The 18,868-nt window shown below is 41.7% G+C and overlaps 1 protein-coding gene across 5 annotated transcripts in view; it reads right to left on the bottom strand.

Annotated features, from left to right (window-relative positions):
- Positions 1-18,614, bottom strand: part of SMARCAL1 (SWI/SNF related, matrix associated, actin dependent regulator of chromatin, subfamily a like 1) — a 33,997-nt gene extending 15,383 nt beyond the window's left edge. For 3 of the 5 annotated variants that reach the window (XR_007889936.1, XR_007889937.1, XR_007889938.1), the window contains exons 1-9: positions 16,818-17,958; positions 16,092-16,142; positions 13,242-13,502; positions 12,017-12,067; positions 7,981-8,154; positions 7,812-7,902; positions 6,942-7,092; positions 4,085-4,243; positions 2,446-2,511 (exon numbers count right to left, since the gene is read on the bottom strand). Coding sequence is in view for 2 of the 5 variants with exons in the window: in XM_051623872.1 (XP_051479832.1) it covers positions 2,446-2,511; positions 4,085-4,243; positions 6,942-7,092; positions 7,812-7,902; positions 7,981-8,154; positions 12,017-12,067; positions 13,242-13,502; positions 16,092-16,142; positions 16,818-17,682 (1,869 nt within the window). In the remaining 3 variants the exon portion in view is untranslated. Of the gene's footprint in view, positions 1-2,445; positions 2,512-4,084; positions 4,244-6,941; positions 7,093-7,811; positions 7,903-7,973; positions 8,155-12,016; positions 12,068-13,241; positions 13,503-16,091; positions 16,143-16,817; positions 17,959-18,547 lie in introns of those variants that run through there. The other 2 variants (XM_051623872.1, XM_051623873.1) reach the window with 2 other exon arrangements.
- Positions 18,615-18,868: the final 254 nt, after the last annotated feature.

The following is an 18,868-nucleotide window of genomic DNA, read 5'->3' as shown; positions in this document are numbered from 1 at the left end:
TTTTAATATTAAAAAGTGTCTAGAACTTCTCAACTGATGAACTTAGGCCACATGTTTAACACATGGCTCTGCCTGACAATTCCATACCACGCTTGCTCTGCAATATATATACAAGATGAGTTATTATTGAGTGCCTAAAAATATTACTTCGTTTTGAAAACTAGTCAATGTCAGATAATAAAACTAAAATGAGGCTCTAAATGCTGTAATCACAGGTTAAATATTTCAGAAGTGGAGGTTCAGCTTGGCCATCTATCAAGGCAGAATTAAAATTAATATTCAAGGTAAGTAATCCTTATTATGAATGTCTTTATTTAATCTGACTACTGTGCAGTTCTGTCTAAACACTCACAACAATTTTTATATTTTACTTATTCCAACTGAGAAGTTGCAGCAGTAGATTCTATCAAGATAGAAAGAATCCATTAAGTAAGGATGGAAGTGACAAACATTTCAGGCTCAGAAACATTTTAACTTAGATCCATCCAGTGTCATTATGGGCTCATACATCTTTGCAGCATGTAAAGGACAAAGGATCACATTTATTAGGTGTTTTTCTTCCTTTTCTGTCCCCAAAAGTCAGTTCAAGGCTAAGCTTTCATGCTTCAGGATGTTGGGAACTCTGTAGGAAATACAAGCAACTATGGCAATTTCAGAAAGTTTAAAGTAGTATAATGCTAATGACAGAAGTGCCAGTGCTTAGAAGGTAGGCAAGGCACAAGTTGGCTCCAGAGGCTCTGGTTATAGCACTGCAACACTTCACATGGTGACCTTAAGGTAGAGATTGAGGTGCTGAAAGCAGTGTACCTATCATGGACTTGCCTACGAAAACAGCTTTTTTTGGTCTCCAAGAGCCCCAGTACTGCTCTAATCCTTTTAACATAAAGAAAGCAAGAGCATATTTATCCATGTTTCTTAATTAATAGTCTCAAATTATCACATAAAATACTGAAAATACCCCATTCAGTATTTACTATAAAGATGATGCAGTATAGGTATTAAATCCAGTATTTGAGTGATGAAAATTCCTCATATTTTGGCAGTTCTTTCAAATATGAAAGCATGGTTGTGATGTGTTGTGCCAATAGTGAACACAGCAGCATTCACTAGTAATTAAAAACAAAGCTGACAAAAGGGCTAGTTTTAGAGCAAAACGCCTATGTTGGAAAGCAAGGAGAGCAGAAAAGTAGCTGTTACAGCAAATGCTTGCTTCAGAAGTTGGACAGCAAACAGGAGAATAAAATTTACCTATCTGACACAAAACATCTGGTACTATATACTGTTTGCAGGTGAGATAATGCCTGATATGAACCTGAAACTCTTAATGCTTTCAGAAGACTCAATTCAGTTTCAGAAGCACCAGTTCTCAATTCTCTAAGACCAGCGATGTGACAACATAAACTGTACATTCTCAAGAAGTTCATACAGGCAATTAACCTCTACTTAACAGATACCATCTTTCACTCTCCTGTCTTGTAGCCTGCAAATACTTTAGACAAGCTGATCCTTACAAGCTCCAAGTAGGAAAAGATGAGACTGTTTTCGAGCATTTTGCTATAAGGTAAACTTATTATTTTCCATCATTTTCAGACATTCCGCCCTAATTATTGTACTACAAAGAGCTCATAAATTGGACCTCCTACTTAGTTTCCAAACATTAAAAGCCTGAAGTGAATTGAAAGGTAAGAGAAGAGTCAGAGCTTTAAAGATAACAATGAAGTTATTCAAGGACACCCACCTTCTGCTTGCCATTAAGAGTCTTACATATAAAAGTTGGTTCCTATAAAGCCATCACAGATAAAATCTTTTGATATGCACTTGCTGATAACTGCTGAAGAAAAAACTACATTTACCTTCTTCTAATGCACAGACACTGCAGTACCTAGAAACTATTTGTAACTTTAATCTGCTAGAGGCTACCAGGGAAAGTTTGATTATTTGATGCCAGGACAACAGACATTAAAATTTACATTTCTGTAGGCCACTTGTCTTGCTAACCTCATACTCTGCCATTTCCTGCTAGTTCTTGAAATTTAAACAGCAAAGTGCTCCTGAACCCCAGCCACACAAATACATTGGAAGCTTGCAGTAACAGAGTAGAGTCCAAAACCAAAGCCAAGGAAAGGACCTAGGTAACGTCATTTCGATATAATGAATACCTGTTTTGTTTGTACAAGTTTCAACATTTCACCATAAAACTCAGTGGCAGTACCACTATTAGATCAAGGGAGCTTCTGAAGTTCCTTTGTTAGGTTTTCCCATCTAAGATTTGTACGGGCTCAAGTAGCTAAGCCAGAGACAAATTTTGCTCTTGGATCTATGTTACCTGGATCTCCACTTGTACAACACCAGAATTCAGCTGCTGGCTCTTAAACCTGGTAAACAGAGCAACCCTGTTAGGAGCCTGACCTTAGCTGCTGGAGGTTTGGCACCCAGCATACACACCTTGAGCAGAGGCATGGCAGCTCGGCATCGGGCAGTTTTGATGTTCTTGAGGAAATGCGATTCATCCTGAAACAAAGCAAGCATGAAAGTGAGCACAGTTCTGATCCACAGTCCAGCTGCAGGCTACAGAACAAATTTCCAGTATCTAACATTACAAGCTCATCATCCCAGAGGATATTTCAAGCACTGGGCAAGTTCCATCAAATTCTAAATGAAAAGACAGCATGGAGAGTAGCAGGCTTCCTGCATTCACACCCACAGCAGATGGAACAGAAATCAAACCTTAAAGCCATGAATCTCAAATGACCACAAACAAGGGAGCAGAGGAGGCTTGGCAGGGAAGGAGGAAGAGGAACACTGTTTCCATCACTGATACTCATTTGCCCTTGTGTGTCTCTTAAACGCAGCAAACACAGGAGGCCTATACAGTGGCACTTCCCTAAATAAGAGGTTAATGAAAACAATAAGGAAAAAGAAATCTAATTAGGATCCAACTGTTCTGCTGATCAGGCTCACCAGGTGGGTAATAGCCTCCTACTTGAGACATCACCCCCAAACAGGCTTCATTTCTACTGCCGTAGCAAGACAGAACTTTGACACGAAAAGTAATCAGCACCCTCCAAAGGTACATTCTCATCTTTCCACGTGTGGATGAGCAAGCAACCATGCATACAAAGACAGTACAACTGCTTAGTCTCCCAGGCACAGCTTTCTCTCTTCCTGATTAACAAATAAGTTACATTAGTGTTCCCAGACATCAAAAGAACGAGAGAAAAAGCAGAGAAGCTCAGCACTCAGCAGGACTACTCTCATCCGTAAAAATATACAGGTTCCAAATCTGGACATATAAACCATGCAGAAAGAACATCTGCCAACTCAAAGCTGGTAAAAGGTTTCAGCAGCCCTAGAGCCCAAGTCCCTTTACCCCAAGGACCAGCACACAAAAGCAACAATCTGCATTTCTACCCTGACAGAATGTCTTGTCAGAGAAAGGGTAGGGGGAAAAATAAAATAGAAAAGAAAAATATCAATTCCCCCATGAATAGTTCGGTCTCCAACTCTATCTATTCCCACATCCCCATGCATTGCTGAGAAACAAGATTATTGTTCCAGTTGTCATGATCCTAGGGACAGGTAGGTGCACATGTGCTGAGAACTAGACTGAGAACATCAAACACTCACAGTAAGCCACACAGACTCTTTTAGTCTTGGATCGTTTTGATCCAAGCTGCATCTGAAACACTAAATGCTTTGAATTTTAATAACTGAAATCTAGAAAAATGCCTTTTACCAGGGCTCTGTAAAAGTTTAAAAATGGATTTGGAAGTAATTTACAAAAGAAACTACACAAGTGAACAAAGAAGGCTTAATGCAAATTGTAAAAGAACATAAGGTAATGGAGATTTTTTTATGCTTATATACTTGATGTTGAGAGGTTATCTCATTTGCTGCATAAACACAAGACTTCAACTCTACTAATTACCTCAAAAGGTTTCAGAGAAACCTCCTGCTTCTACTCATGAAGAGAACTATGATCACAGCCACAACTACAAAATTGTTTCAGTCCTAAATATGGTCTACACAAATGTTACCCATTTGCAGCATACAATTAATTTCTAAACTTTGTTGTACCACTTACAATAATAACTACTTGGAAAGTGCTCTTAAGCTGCTTGTCCATCTTGCTGAGGAGGTCAAAGCTGATTATATTGATCAAACTTGCTGTTAGGTTGTCCTTGCCAGTCACTATGACATTGGTGCTACCTGGACTCAAGGATGGAAGCCACCTGTGAAATGCCTAGAGAGAAGGAAAGCAATTAATTGCATTCTGGTGCTTATGTCCTTTGTCAGGATCACAAAGCACCACACAGAGCATCCTGATGATTGCTTAGAACATGGAGCCACCCCACCCAGCACTAGACATCAATTGGGAGCACTGTAAGGGTAAGACACCTTTGCCAAGCAACAACCCTGGTCATGGGAAGAAGAAGAAAATTCCATCTAAAGACCAAACCTATCTTCCACAGCTAGAAAGGCTCAAATATGCTATATTCTTTCTTCTTAAAACAAAAATTATCTATAGCAGAAATGTGCATAACCTCCTAATAATGTTACCTGCTACTCTCAAAGCCAGATAATGCAGTGACCACTATTGGCAGGGTAATTTCATTTCCCCACTGAACAGGAAACCTCAAGCTGTGAAACAAACTTCTAAAGCAGTAAACATCTCTCACTACAGCAATGCTTGCTCCACAGTCAGGATGAAGTACAACTCGTCCAGATCAACAAGAACTCTTCCACTACCTCTCCTCAGGAAGTCTACAAAAACCAACCAACCAACCAAAAAAAAAAAAAAACCCAACCAAACAAAAAGAAAAAAAAACAAACAAAATTAAAAGATCAAGTTGAAAACACACCAGCTGCTCTATGACAGCAGCTGAAGTACATGTGGTGATAGTCATTCAAATCAACCTCCTGAAATCCTCCACACACCAGAGCAAGATATCCTCCTCCAAACCCATCTGCTAGCTAGTGAACACCCACCAATTCCCTTGTAATTGTGTCCCAAATGACACCAACCTCTCCACAACATTTGAGTTCTGCTGATGCTGCTCTGCAGAGAACTGGCTGGGGTTTTAGCAATCAGGATCTGGTACTTAGAAAAATGCATCCAAGGAGCAGGCATGAGAAGTAGAATCTCTGTCTTTAGGCCTTCGCTTCTGAAGTCCCCCAAGTATCACTGCTCTCCTCTGTTCAGCAACCACATGCAGCAGCCCGAGGGGTTAAATAAGAGCTTCTCACATTTCTCAGTATGTGAGAAACCAACATGAACTATCTTTTATCACTTACCTTAAGCACCAGAACCTAAATGGACCAACACGCAGGCCAGGTTAGATCCCAGCCAAAAAAATGTGGCTGATGCTAAGCCAAAACATAGACAAAAGTAGCAGCAGTGGGAAAGTATCTGGAAGCTTCTGGCTGTAGTGCCCTCTCCTGTTATAAAGGGCACATGACTAATTCACACCATAAAATTGATCCAATATTTCTCACTTGAGACCCTTTATCCACAAGAAATGCTTTGAAACTGCCCTGACCATGAGTATTTAAGCTTCAATGCTGAACTCCAGATGCAGATGGCTGCATTCTCACCTGAGAGTACTCTGCATCTTCCCACTAGCTTCCTATGGTAGCTTGAATATAAAGGCACTCTCTGGTCTGAGCCCAGAAAGCCAAAATAAAATGCTAAAACTCTGAGATGAAGACAATGTCTGACCATTCAGCTCCAGAGACACCACAAAAGCTTCTACCATGACAGTAAAATACATCTGTGCAAGTATGAACTGAGTAGATTACAGACCACAATAAAATCCAACTTCTTCCACTTTCTCTGACTATTCTTCTCAGACCCGCACCCTTCACATACTCACAAAGCAACACATCATTCTAAAGCAAATGTCCTAACAAAATATCTCCCACAACAGCCTCCTGGGGAGCTGGTAGTAGGGGAAGGAAGATAGATTCAAGCATTCTAAAAAAAAAAAACAACCATATTGCTTAAATCACTTGAAGCAGGATGTAGGAATTTAGCTGCAGGTGCCCAGTACCTTCAGGAAGCAGGCCCCAAACTATTCCCAGAAGGTATCCCCAAGAAGCCATGGATTCAGGTTAGGTGTTGACCCAGACCTTTGAAAGACTTACAGGCCTCTGAAAGACCAAATATGATCAGCACCACTCCCTTGTTCAGTAAAGAATATTATTTTCTTGTCATCCAAGTTTTGTTACACTACTGGACATGAAAACACAAGCCTAATTACAGCACAAAACCAGCAAATCCCAACCAATACACTTCTCATCAATGCAACATTCCAGGGAAAAATAAACTCCCATCCTCTCCTACTCAGGTATGAAATTACTCACCCAAAACCTTGGCTTGACTTTCCCCCTGCAGTGAACATTTCACTAGCCTATAGCCACCCAACAGCCCCAGTGTACAGGACAGTGATTTATTTGAAGATACATTTCCCAACCACACAAGCTTTCTTGGGCTTCTGCTGAACAGAAACACAGGACTCAAGAGGAATGAGCAGCATACAGTGGACAGGCCAAAAACTTATTATGACACACATTTAATGATAATAATAGGACCTCCTGAACAGAGCAGAGAATCCCCAGAATTTGATGAGTAAAATACCCCCTTGGAGCCAGCTGACTTGCAGGAATAAAGTTAACAGGGGGTCAGTGGAGATATTTTCTCTCCCCCTTTCCAACAGAACAGCTGGATCACAAAAAGACAAGTGGCCAGTAAAAGAAAATAGGAATATAGCAAACAGTTAATGCCAAGCAATTCCATTTACAAACTCCAAGTTTGTAAATGAGTAAAAAAATTTCCATTTCTTCCACTTAATACACATCTTTTCAAAATTTTAACTTGTACAGAGTGCAACACAGCATAACCACCACACGTAGCCTCTAGGGACCATCTGCACTCACAGTACCTCTGCCCATGTAAACCTCACGGAAGAAGGAGTCACCACGAGCAAGGGCCATTCCTGCTGGTAATAGGCAGCGATGCAGATGGCCTGGATGGTCTTGCCCAAGCCCATGTCATCCGCAAGAAGCAAACGCCCATTTCTTAAAATTGCAAAACTGGGAGAAACAGAAAGGAGAAACAAGTAAGAGTCATAAATAGGTTACTATCTGTCCTGGCAGCCAAGATGAGCACAACTTATCAACAAGACTATGACATGGATCACCTGGAAGTGATCTGGGTTTTCCAATAAACCTGGATCTTCTTCCTTTATCTTAACAAAAGTGAGCAACTCTTGCAAACCTCTCAAAGCATGCTCTTTCCATAATATCACTCACATTCTGTCCCAGAGTTCATCCTGGCTGAGCTAAGAAAACGTTATTAACAGCAATGCCATTTTAACACCAATAAGTACAGACTTTGCTGGATTGCATCTTGAAGTCAACAACTAATGACCATATATGATGGGGACAAGGACATTTAAAAGTTTACCTCTACATACAATTAGTAAATTTTAAATCTTTCTCCGGGTACCATTTCCTGGCACCTTGCCATATGTACTTAATATTTAAAAAAAAAAATAAAGCACAACAGAAAAAAAGACATGTACTTGAGAAAAAGAAAAAACATGACCTTACAAAATAGTAATAAAAATAATCATATGACAATTAGGCACATATCACAAGACAGAGATCAGAGATGTACCATTTGAACAATTTTGTGAGACTAGCAAAATGCTACTTTCCTCCTGACTCATAATGAAGAATTCTAGCTGGAAACAAATGTGTCACTCAAAAAAAACAACCCACAAAAAAACCCCCAACAAAATAAACCATACCATTCCAAACAACCAAGAGCCCACGGTGCCAGCGTGTAACAGCCTAAAGACAATAGCGAAATGTGGAAACCTCCGTGGAAGAGAATGCAGCCTGGGCAGCAATATAAAAGGACACAACTGTAGGCAAGGACTAGCTCTTAACAGCATGCAAAAAGGACATACTTCACACCTTCCCGCTGAAAGGGCATGAGGCTCGTCACAATTTTGGAGTCCACTACAGAAAGGTCAGCATCAGGAATGTCTGTCTCCGACGTAGATCTCTGTATTTGAGCAGCAAAGGTCTGTATTACTGCTGCAGGCAGTGGCTCCACTTCTACTGACACAAGGCTCTGTAACACTTTCACTGCAAAGAACAAAGCACTTTATTATCAGAACAGGCAGGACAACTTACCTAATGAATGTCAGGGCACAACCCTTGACCTAATCAACAATATTATTTCCTGTACTGAACCAGCTGAAGAAAGGACTGCATCATGCCCAGGTGTTGGCCTGGCCTCTTCCCTAAAGTCTATTTTAGAACCACATGATGAATCACATCTCCTCCCCTTGTTTTTAGACTTGGTTATAAAAAAAATGAAAGTCTAATGCCATCATTCAGAGATGATTGCTAATACAGCTGGAGCTGAATTATTCACACTGAGGACAGCTCAGGGCACATCTTACTCACAAAAAGAAGTATGGATTTGAAAAAAGGGCTCCTGAAGACCAGAAGGTAGAGACATCTTTATATTGACCTTGGGATTCTGCATTAAACACACCTCTGAGGTCTCCACTATTGCCGAGTGATCAAGACTGACCCAAGACATGTTACCTGAGTATCATAAAGAGTATCATTCATCTTCAGTTTTAAAAATTCGCTTCTCCTCCTGTTCCCCAAATTCACATAGTTTTGTCTGACTCCCACTTTATCAACCCTGGCTTAACATGTTTGGGTAAGAAAACAGAAAGCACATCAAGACTCTGAGGAACCACTCTTGTTACCAGCATCAGCAGATATCTGATGACAGCCATTGTTCAGGGACATGGTACCAACAGCTTCTCCCTGCTCAGCTCATGTCCACTGCTGTTCTCCTGGACAGAAATAGCTTGTGGGCCAGAACCAGACCACTGGCAGCCACCTGAGTCCCTCCACCACTAGTGTTGTTTCATCCATGAAGCCCCTGAACTGCATCTGCAGCACAAAACCTTCCCAGTCAAACTAAAGAGATGCCCAAGCTCCATTATGCAAAGACTCCAGGGCCTTCATCTTTTCAATCGATGCATCACATGAAGCAAAGTGTCTGAGCAATTCCCCTCCTTCTTTCAGTCCCATCCAGCAGCCTCTCTACACCATCCCAAGATGGAGAAGTTTCTTTTTAATCCAACAGTAAATTTATATGAAAGCAAACACTAATTTAAAACATGCAGTGAGCTGGGACCAGGAAAACACGTTTAATAATACATCTTTGAGCACTGACTAAGAAACAAAAGACACCTCTATGCTAGGAACACAAATGCATGTGCACAGATCCCTTATTGCAGGAGAAAACTTTTGTGTTTAGTAGCTGGTTTGCATATGAAGAAGGAAGACAGGAAGACATAAAACAACTCTGTTTGCAAAAATAACTGAAATAAGAACTCACTATACCAGCAGTAAATGCACCTCCAGAATTCAATTAGGTATTCTTATTTCAGTTATCTCCAAGAGGAAAGCAGCAGGATGGACCCCTGCCATATGAAAGGGAAAAGCAATTCCAAGAAATATACATATGAAAAGATTTCCATTTGTGGTTGGGCAATGACCAAACTTTCCAAACTCTCCAGTTTAATTTATACTTCTTCAATAGCAGGAACTCTCTCCACCCGAAGTACAGCACAAGCTTGTTATTACACTCACAAACTGAGCTATGTGTTAGCATAATTGCTACAATTTGCTCACTGATAATTCTGTTGCTATTGTTCTGTACATGAGCTGGGAGAGTGATTAAGATATATCTGCCACCAGCATGACTCATCCAACAGACATTTTTTACTGAAGTGACCTTTATATAAAGATGACTGAGCAACTAGGCAAAGAGACATTAACCTCTATAAACAGTTCCCAGCTAACAGATATCTCTGCTGGAAACGGCAACCAGCCTTTTAAATTTATTTTCTTTTTTTTAATTTTGACTTAGGTAAATGAACAGGCACAAAGCAAATGCCATTCCTCAAAAAGGCACGTGCTAGAAGCCTCAAATGCCCTCAACAAATTACACCCTCCAAGAACATTTACAGATTTTCTTCTTTTTTTTTTTTTTTTCCTTCCTCAAATCTGTGGGATTCTGAATACTCCATGTGATGTATATGACTGCCAGCCAGCATGGCTAAGAGAGTCAGACTGGGAGATGATGTGTTCACTCAGACTGCCTAACATGTGCTACAGGATCAGGCCCTTTACATGTACAAAAGGCCCTTTCAGCAAATCGTGGGAGATCATCGGCTCTTACTGAAATCAGGGCCTGTCAGCATCCCAATTCTGGAGTTTCACAATAGCCTCCACCACGACACACTCACTCGTTTTCAAGATCTGGCATTCCTACAAGGCCCTACTACGTGGCTTTCACCCCTACAACCATTACTGATGTTATGCAGACATGCATCATAGGAGCATCCAGATACTCAATTATTAAACATACTTTGGTATCCTGTGGAAGCAGGAGCCCATGCTAGAGAAACACTGAGCAACAGCATCCCAGCTCTGGAACAGTCACATTTTTTTTAGAATATGTGTAGAGCACCTTGCTTATGATCTTTCTGAAGCTTACCCCAATCAAATGCCACAGTCACATACCCTCACACAAGTACCAAGGCAAATACAGCAGGCCAACCAGGATGATAAATAATTATAATACTTAGGGCTTGCAAAATGCTATTCATCCCAGAGCACTCTACAAAGTTAACATAAAAAATGAAGACACAGATGCATTAGAACCATGCTGCTGAGACTGGATTATCCTGCAAAGTGGCATCCATTTAAAAAAAAACAACCAACAAGACAACACACAAGAAACCACAGATCTACAATTCAGTTCAATAGTCAGTTGCACCAGTATTACACAGAAACATCATGCTAGGACTGGCATACCAGTCAACTTATACCAATAAATAAACATTATAGCAGCATTATGTGCTTAGATTCCACTTGCAAGGGAAAACATGCTCTCTCAAAAAAGATTTTTTTGCTAAGCTTTCTTTTAAGCATTCATCAACCAACACTGAAACACTCTAGTTAATATGAAATCCTGCTTCAAGAAGAATGCCTCTGCTTTAAGCAGATCTGCAAGACAAACAAACAGCTCTACTAGTTTCCCTCAAAATCATCTCAGCTATGAAAGCAATTTGAATTCTAACCTGCCTCATACATCAACCAAAAACTTAACAGTGACAAAAACTTAATGACTGTGCTGTCTGCACAGTCATTAACACCAGCAGTAACACATGAGGCTGAACACAATCAGCTGGACAGCACCTAGACTGTAACTGTGGATGAACTGGTTGGTACAGAAATCATCAGCTGACTCAAAAACCTAGCGCTCCATCCTGAAAAACAAAACTGACTGTGTGTGAAATGAAATATCACAGCACCCTGCACAAAACTCAAATCACTGGAAGTGAAACAGCCTGATACACGTTCATTTTCTAAGCAAGGGGTGGCTGTGCCAGTTTATGAATTGACATACACTCAAAAGAGATCAAGGTAGGCTGGTACTGAGGATAAGGGAAGCACAGATAAAATGGGTCAGTATGACAGAATTTCTGTAAGGACAGGAAGACTTGCCAGCCACCATGCTGACCTCTTCATATTTGGCAAGTGGGAACATAGAAATCCTGCAACTTCTTAGTTCAAGTAGAGCTACTGACGTTACAAGCAATAAAGATAACTTTATGATAGCAAATACATCCATGTGCTTTAAGAAATGGCACAGAAATTCAGTGCAGAATCTGACAAAAAAGAGCCACCCTCCCAATAGGCCCCTAAAGGACTGCCATGAATAATAGCATGCATTTATAAATTTTTGAGTTAAGCAAACAATGTAAATGTCTGACAAAACAAGATGACACCTGCTTCATGGTTAATTAGCAACTTATCCCCCCAGAGTGAAATGGCTTAGCCCAAGAAATTAAGTTAGAATTAATTTGCTTCCCAAGAAAATAATCCTAGCCAGGAAAATACAGCTACTCACTCAGTTTGGGATAGTCCTGTAGCAGGAAACTCCACTTTCTGGTGTTCATATCTGCAATAGTTAAACACTGTCATAAATTTCTTTTTTACAAGTGAATTCTTTGTCCTTATGAACATGGCTATCCATCCACATCCTCTACATTTCAGAACTGCTTTTAAATTCTTACCTTGTCCAGCAATCAGTTCTCTGTTTGTTTTCACGTTAAGCAAACAATTTGAAGATGATTTAAAAGTATGAGCACACATCTAGAAGTGGTGGTATCATCGGATCAGGACACAGTCAGCTCCCCTAATGAACCATTGTAATTAATCTACCTGCCCAAAGATTCTGGCAACCACTTTTTCTTCCCTACAGGGAGGGATAAAGAATGTGGATTTTTTGACCAACAAACTGACTTCAGTCAGTAACACAATCACTTTCAATTGTACCCTCTGTGCCCTACAGATAATATGCTCAGGACAGTAGAGAGAAAATTCACCAATTAATCAATACTTAGAATGTAACATGAATGCCAGACTTGTCTGGAAGGTTTATCCCTGGTAGCACCTGCCTACAACTTCCAGGGAAGGTAGAGTGAAATCAGTCAGCTGAAGAAGACATAACGAGCCAGGTGGGGTCCTGCCAAAAAACAAGAGCTCTGGGATTTGTTCCCCTCTCTGTCACTGACCTGCTGCAACACTATGCAGGTACCTCACCTCTGCCTCATTTCGCACACTACAAGTGGGAAAAGCTGATATTTACCATTGAAATCTGAATGTCAACATAAAAAGTGCTCTACAATTCCAGTTACTTCCAATACATCTGTAATACTGCTGGTAAACTCCATCTGCTCAGCCAGTTGCAGCCATTATACACCACAGTAAAGCAGAAGAAATTAGACTCTCCAACTGCATTTGATAATAAAGACAAGATCTTCTGCACCATCTCCATACTCCTCACAAATTATCAGCACATCCCATCTCAACAGTAAATGCAATCATGGTTAGGTCCTGGCTAACATTAACAGGCCCAGAAGAGGACATGCCCTGGTGCAGAGTCAAGTGCAGGACACACATACAGCACTACACCAGAACTACAGGAGCTCTCAAAATCTTCAAAGATTTTCAACCTCTCAAGCTCTTTCAGAGGGATGTACACTCACAACATCTCTCCTCTGAAACATTCAGAGCACTCCAAGAGCAGTCCCAACATCATTAGAATAAAGCAGAATCAATCAGAGACTCACCATAATTTCTGGAATCCATCTGTTTGAACACTCCAATCACCTCTGCAGAATACCCAATATCAACTTCAAACCGCAAGCGAGAGATCAACACACACTTCCCTTTGACAAGGGCTGTAGGTTTCTTCCAGTTGCTACACATCTTCAAGAGGGATTTCACATCAGCCCTGCTGCCAACAAAATGAGAGCCTGATGCCAAGCCAACTGCATTTTCTCCTCCCAGTGGTACCAGAATGACTGACGGAAGTTGATTTGCTGCTTCCACTAAGGAGAAAAGTATGAGACACAGAAAAAAAATTAATCACGAAGAACACAGGTAAACTAAAGATGTACAGGATGCTTTGGGAAGAGAAGAGGCAAGAGGATGACAAACCAACCATGCACCTTCAAGTTCAAAAGGAATAATGATTCCCTGCTTTTACTCATAGGGACAAAAAACAGAGAGAGGTTGGTGCGATTTTCCACAGAGAATACAGCAGGGGTAGAGGGAACACATGACAGTAGATGAACTGGATTAGGCTCCCTCTTGGTCACAAATCCCAAAATGTGGCTCACTAGGCCAAGGCAACCAATCTACAGAACCACATTCAGCAGTAAACTGCACACAGCCATCCAGCATTATCACTTATAAAGTTGGAGGGACAGGGACATGGTGATCAACAGTATGTGGCTGAAAAAAAGGGAAGGTGCTTCTGCAAACAGCAAAGGAGAAAGATCTAAACATATCTGCCTCCTGATAAACAATCTCATTTAGGCAGAACGATGTACATGCACAATACTGTAGGAAGGCTAACAGGAAGTAATCTAGTCCAGACCCCTGAATTTCCTTTGTTACAGTTTAAGATTAGCACCCTTTACTGTGTCTTACAGTTACAATTTTACTTCCCCCCAGCCATCTGCACTCCTGTCCCACTAATCACTGGCAACCACCTCCGTCATGATGCCTGGGCACAGGGAGAGAAGGGACACTGCCTTTTACAGCTGTTAGCCTGAGACCATAGCTATCCAATAAACATTCCACTTTTGCCTGTCTGTCTCTGCTAACCTATATCCACATGTTGCTTTTATTATTACAGTTGACCCATGATGGTTAAACAACACAAACCATTTTTTCTTGTATTTTTACAGCACCAAAATAAAGAAGCTCATCCACGAAACTCCAACTCATAGGTACTACAGTGACACACGGATTCATTAACATCTCAAGTCCATCAGACTCAAGTGCAGGGGATCACTGAGCACATTCTGCCACCATGTATTTACAGAGAGAGTCAACCTCCCCTACCCAGTAGCTGTTTAGAGTAAATCCAGGGGAGTCTAGTCCTTTAAGCAGTGAGCTGCACATCATGATTCACTCTGCTTCTTTCTAAATAGTCCAGCTCACTGATATGCAGCAAAAACATATAAAAAATAAGTTCAGCATTTAAGACTTGAAAAGGGAGTAAGAAATTCAGACACTTTCTTCCTAACCAGTTAATAAATAAACCATTTGGATTTTATCCAACTTTATTTTAAAATAAGTACCTTCCAGAATAAAGCCAAACATTTGAGATTTCTACTCTAAGGAAAATGTTTAAGAGCATCAAGTGACAGTAATTTTTCAAGCAGAGGACTAGGAAACCACCAATTTAGACTTTCGCCTCACAATGCACCAAGCAAAAGATTTTGAGATGCTACTCTTTTAGCATTGCATAGGTAGATCTCACCTCTACAACTAAAACTGAAATAAACAAAAAAAAATGTATTTTACACTTTTATGTCAACATCTGTTTCTAGGCTTGACTGCATGTTTAATTTATAGAACAAAGAAACATTATACAGGACATCATTCCAAAGAACAAAATTAACAGTTGGAAGTTTTAAAATAACTGTTTTTACATTTATAAGACTTAAATAAAGGCCTTTAAAAGTCAGTTCCTTTTTCCCCTGATATTGTTACCCAATGTTGATCATATACGGTCTTCACTTGTCAACACAAACTTTTCACAGAGAACTCATATATTTGATAGCTTTAAGGAAAAAAGCCTCATTTCTAAAAGCCATCCTCTTCATTTGCAAGCTCCTTGGTGCAGAGACTCTGCTCTCATCTGTACTTGATACACTTCAAACAAACCAGCAGCATTTAAATTATAAATGTGTGGCAACCCACATGGGAAGCTAAAATACCAGCACTCAACTGTGGGTTTTTCAAAGTGCTCAACACAGGCCTAATTCTGTTCCCACTGAAATCAATAGTGATTTATCACTTGCCTCAATACAATGTGCTTTTGAAAAGCTTACCTGAAGTGTTTGCCTCTATCACCTCTCAGTCTTTCCAGAACAAAATGACAGGAGAGGAAAAAGATAAAACCATCCTTGTTAAAAAAAAAAAAAAAGGCAAATCCATTTTGAGCCCGAGAGAATTACCCTTTTTCCTTTTCCAACACCCAAAATTAGCAGAAAAAATTGTAAAAAATAAAGAAAAAAAAAAAAGGGAGCTGTTTAAAAAGAAAATATACAACCAGATCTAGCAATGAAGCATTAGCTAGTGGAACCCAGTTCACAATACAGATTCGTATCAAGTACCTGCATGGCAGATATTTTTCCTATTATCTAGCTCATTGGTTGCTAGAAATTTCAGCAACAGCAGAAATAGTTAAACCTATGGTTGGCTTTTAGATTACACAGAAAATTGTTATTTCTAATCAACTACAAATTGTCAGAAAATGTTATATGTTATGAGCTAGATGCCTAAAAGATACGCATTGAGTAACACTACTTTTATTACTCCAGACAATAACAAACAAAAACTATGGAAGGCAGGAGAAGGGGGTCAAGGTTTGGATTCTTCGTTATCAATGAACATTTACTTACTGAAACTGCTGTAATCTTCCAGGCTGAAATTCCATTTTTTTATAGTAGGATCTAAAACAGGCAGAATATGAATCATTTGGGGTAGCAAAATGTGGTACAGTGGAATGTTCATATGAGGTAAGAGAGAATTCAATTTACTCATGGAAACTTCTCAACACACATCTGAAAAACAGTATGCCCAAGTTTACAACTACATGGTACCAAAAAAGCCATAGGGCACATCCACACTAAGACACGATGAATGCAGAAACCATTCACAGGGGGTAGCAACATATCAGGGAAAACAGAAGTAAAATACAGCAAACAAAGGCAGGGAGAAAAGATGGGAAGGAAGCCAAAACGTGAAAACTCCACTGCACTCAGTATCCCAGCTAACAGAATCAGCTCATCAGCTCTGAACTAGAGCTGGTGACCCATTTTCCCATAACAATTTATGATTAACTTATCTTCCTTCACTCCCAAAATACTCTGGCCAGCTGCCATCACTAAACTACTTGGAGCTCTCTGTTCACAAAGCAGGGCTTATGATTTCCTGACTGAACCCAAGCTCAAGCTACTTATGCCCAGAATTTCTTTCTAACTTCATCTGTCTTTACCTTTCCAATCCCTCATTAATACCACACATGCAGTTGCACTGCCAAGAACATATAGCAACTAAAATTCCAGCAGATGCTGAAACTTCAATCCAACACAAAACAGAAATAACAGCTAACAACAGATTCTTACCATAGCTTCTGCTTGGTATCTTCTTAAACACAGCAATAAGTTCAGCATTATACCCTATTTCGACCTGGAATCTGTCTTCCCCATATTTCACACATTTTCCTTTTATAACATTGTTTGCTTTCTTGCAAGAGGCAGCTTCAGAGATAGAGCCTGCACCAACAAACTTGGTCAGCTTCTGCATCCTACCACTGGCCTGAGAGGCACCACCTCCCTCCTCTCTTTCTGTTGTTGGTCTGTTTGTGTTTATCAGCATTTCTGAAGCAGTTGGGATGGTGCTGCTTGGTGGTGAAACATATTTTATGGCAGATTTGTTCTGACTTTGTAAATCTTTACTACCACCAGGGTGTCTGCTATTGATTAATCTAGAATGAGATGGCTCTGAGGGGTTTGTGAAAGCCGAGTAGCATTTGGGCTCCTGGAATGTACCAAGATTAATTAAAGCTTGTTGTCCATGTTCCTGATGACCAACATCCACATAATCTTTTTGGGAAAAACCCAGAGAATTTGGGATCGTTGTAGGGAACTGCTTAATGCCACTTCCTTGTCCTGAGTCCTCTGAACAATTCCTTTGTTTCTCTTTGTGTGAACCAGCCATTTGTTGATTTGCAGTGTAACAATGATAATCTTTCTGAAGATTGCTCTTCTGCTGCACGGGACTGCTTGGATTCTGTTGGTGCTGGTTAATAAACCTGACATGATTGTTTTCTTCCTTCAAGTTACCTGGACTCTGTTCTTTCACCTGATGTCCAGCAGTCCCCACCTGCCCACCTCTCTGGGCTGCTAGTCTCTCTGCTCTCCTAGCCAAAGCCTTCTGGCGGTTCTCTTCAATTCTTCTCTTTTGTTCCTCTGTAAGGCCTGATGACATCTTCAGCAACTGGGAATTAATCACTGAGGCATCTGCTTCTCTACAGGAACGGAGGCCAACCTACCAAAAAAACCCAAACAAAACAGCAAAAAGAGACAGGCAGTTTCAACTCTGTTGCCCCAAAAGTGCTTGTTGTATTGACAACTCAGTATTATTAGTGACTGAGTATTACTGCAACTGATCCTAAACAAGAAACTAGTAGTACAGCGAAGCTGTCAGACCAGTGCTGGGCCAGTATCATCAGCAAGCAGATGCTGACACCTACTCCTGGGGCTTTGCCTGACAGCCCCACATAGAAAAAACACACAGGAAAACGAGAAAACTAGTATTCCAGCACAGCTCTGAGCACTCCTCTGTGCAAACCCCGGCAGAACTGATACAACAGCTACGCACAGGGACCCCCTGCACTGCAGAGCCAGCCCTGCAAAGGCAAACGCAGGCAAAGCTTCCAGTTCCTGAGCATCTCGCGGCGTGTAGCAGAGACATAACCAACCCCCAAAGGCAGAGGACCTGCCTTGAGGAAGGTTTACTCGCAGCCCAAGGACCTTCTGATAAAAGCGAGGACCTAGCTCAGCACTTCTCCCAGCAGCTGGCCCTGCCCGCACCATCCCCCGGGGGCTGCCCGCCTCACCCAGCGCTCCGAGACCTCCTTTCCTCACCACCCTGTAGGAAGCCAGGCTGGCTCCTCGCCCCCTCCTCTCCCAGGAGCCAGGCTCCCCTCTGCCAAACTCCGCGGAAGTGCCGGCAGGCTGGAGTACCCCCACCCACCGCCCCAGCACCACCGCATCCCACCGGGGCCCAGAGACCCCCTTCTGCTCCCCCCGGGGCTCCAGCCCCCGCCGAGGCCTGCACCCCGCGCACCCACCGGCTGCCCGGCCCAGCCTCCCCGCCGCAGGCCGCGCAGACTCTAACTCCCAGCAGCCCCCGCTGCCCCTCCCGGCGGCGCGGGGCGGGCGGCCGCGCGGGGCACGCCGGGAAATGTAGTTTCCCTGTGGCGACTCCATCTTAGGGCCGCTGGTCGCCCGGGAGGGGCTGGAGCCCGCCCCCTCCAGCCGGGGTTTGGGCCGCAAGGGCCGGCCGCGGGCTGAGGCTCTGCCCCAGCCAGTGCTGCAGGGCTAGGGCAGGGCGCCCTCGCCAGCCTCCCCTGGTGCGTGGCTGCTAAATGGGTGCCGAGGAGTGGCAGTAA

The sequence above is a fragment of the Apus apus genome, chromosome 6 (assembly GCF_020740795.1).
Source record: "Apus apus isolate bApuApu2 chromosome 6, bApuApu2.pri.cur, whole genome shotgun sequence".
Taxonomy (NCBI): Eukaryota; Metazoa; Chordata; class Aves; order Apodiformes; family Apodidae; genus Apus; species Apus apus.
This window is presented reverse-complemented; position numbering and strand designations above follow the sequence as displayed.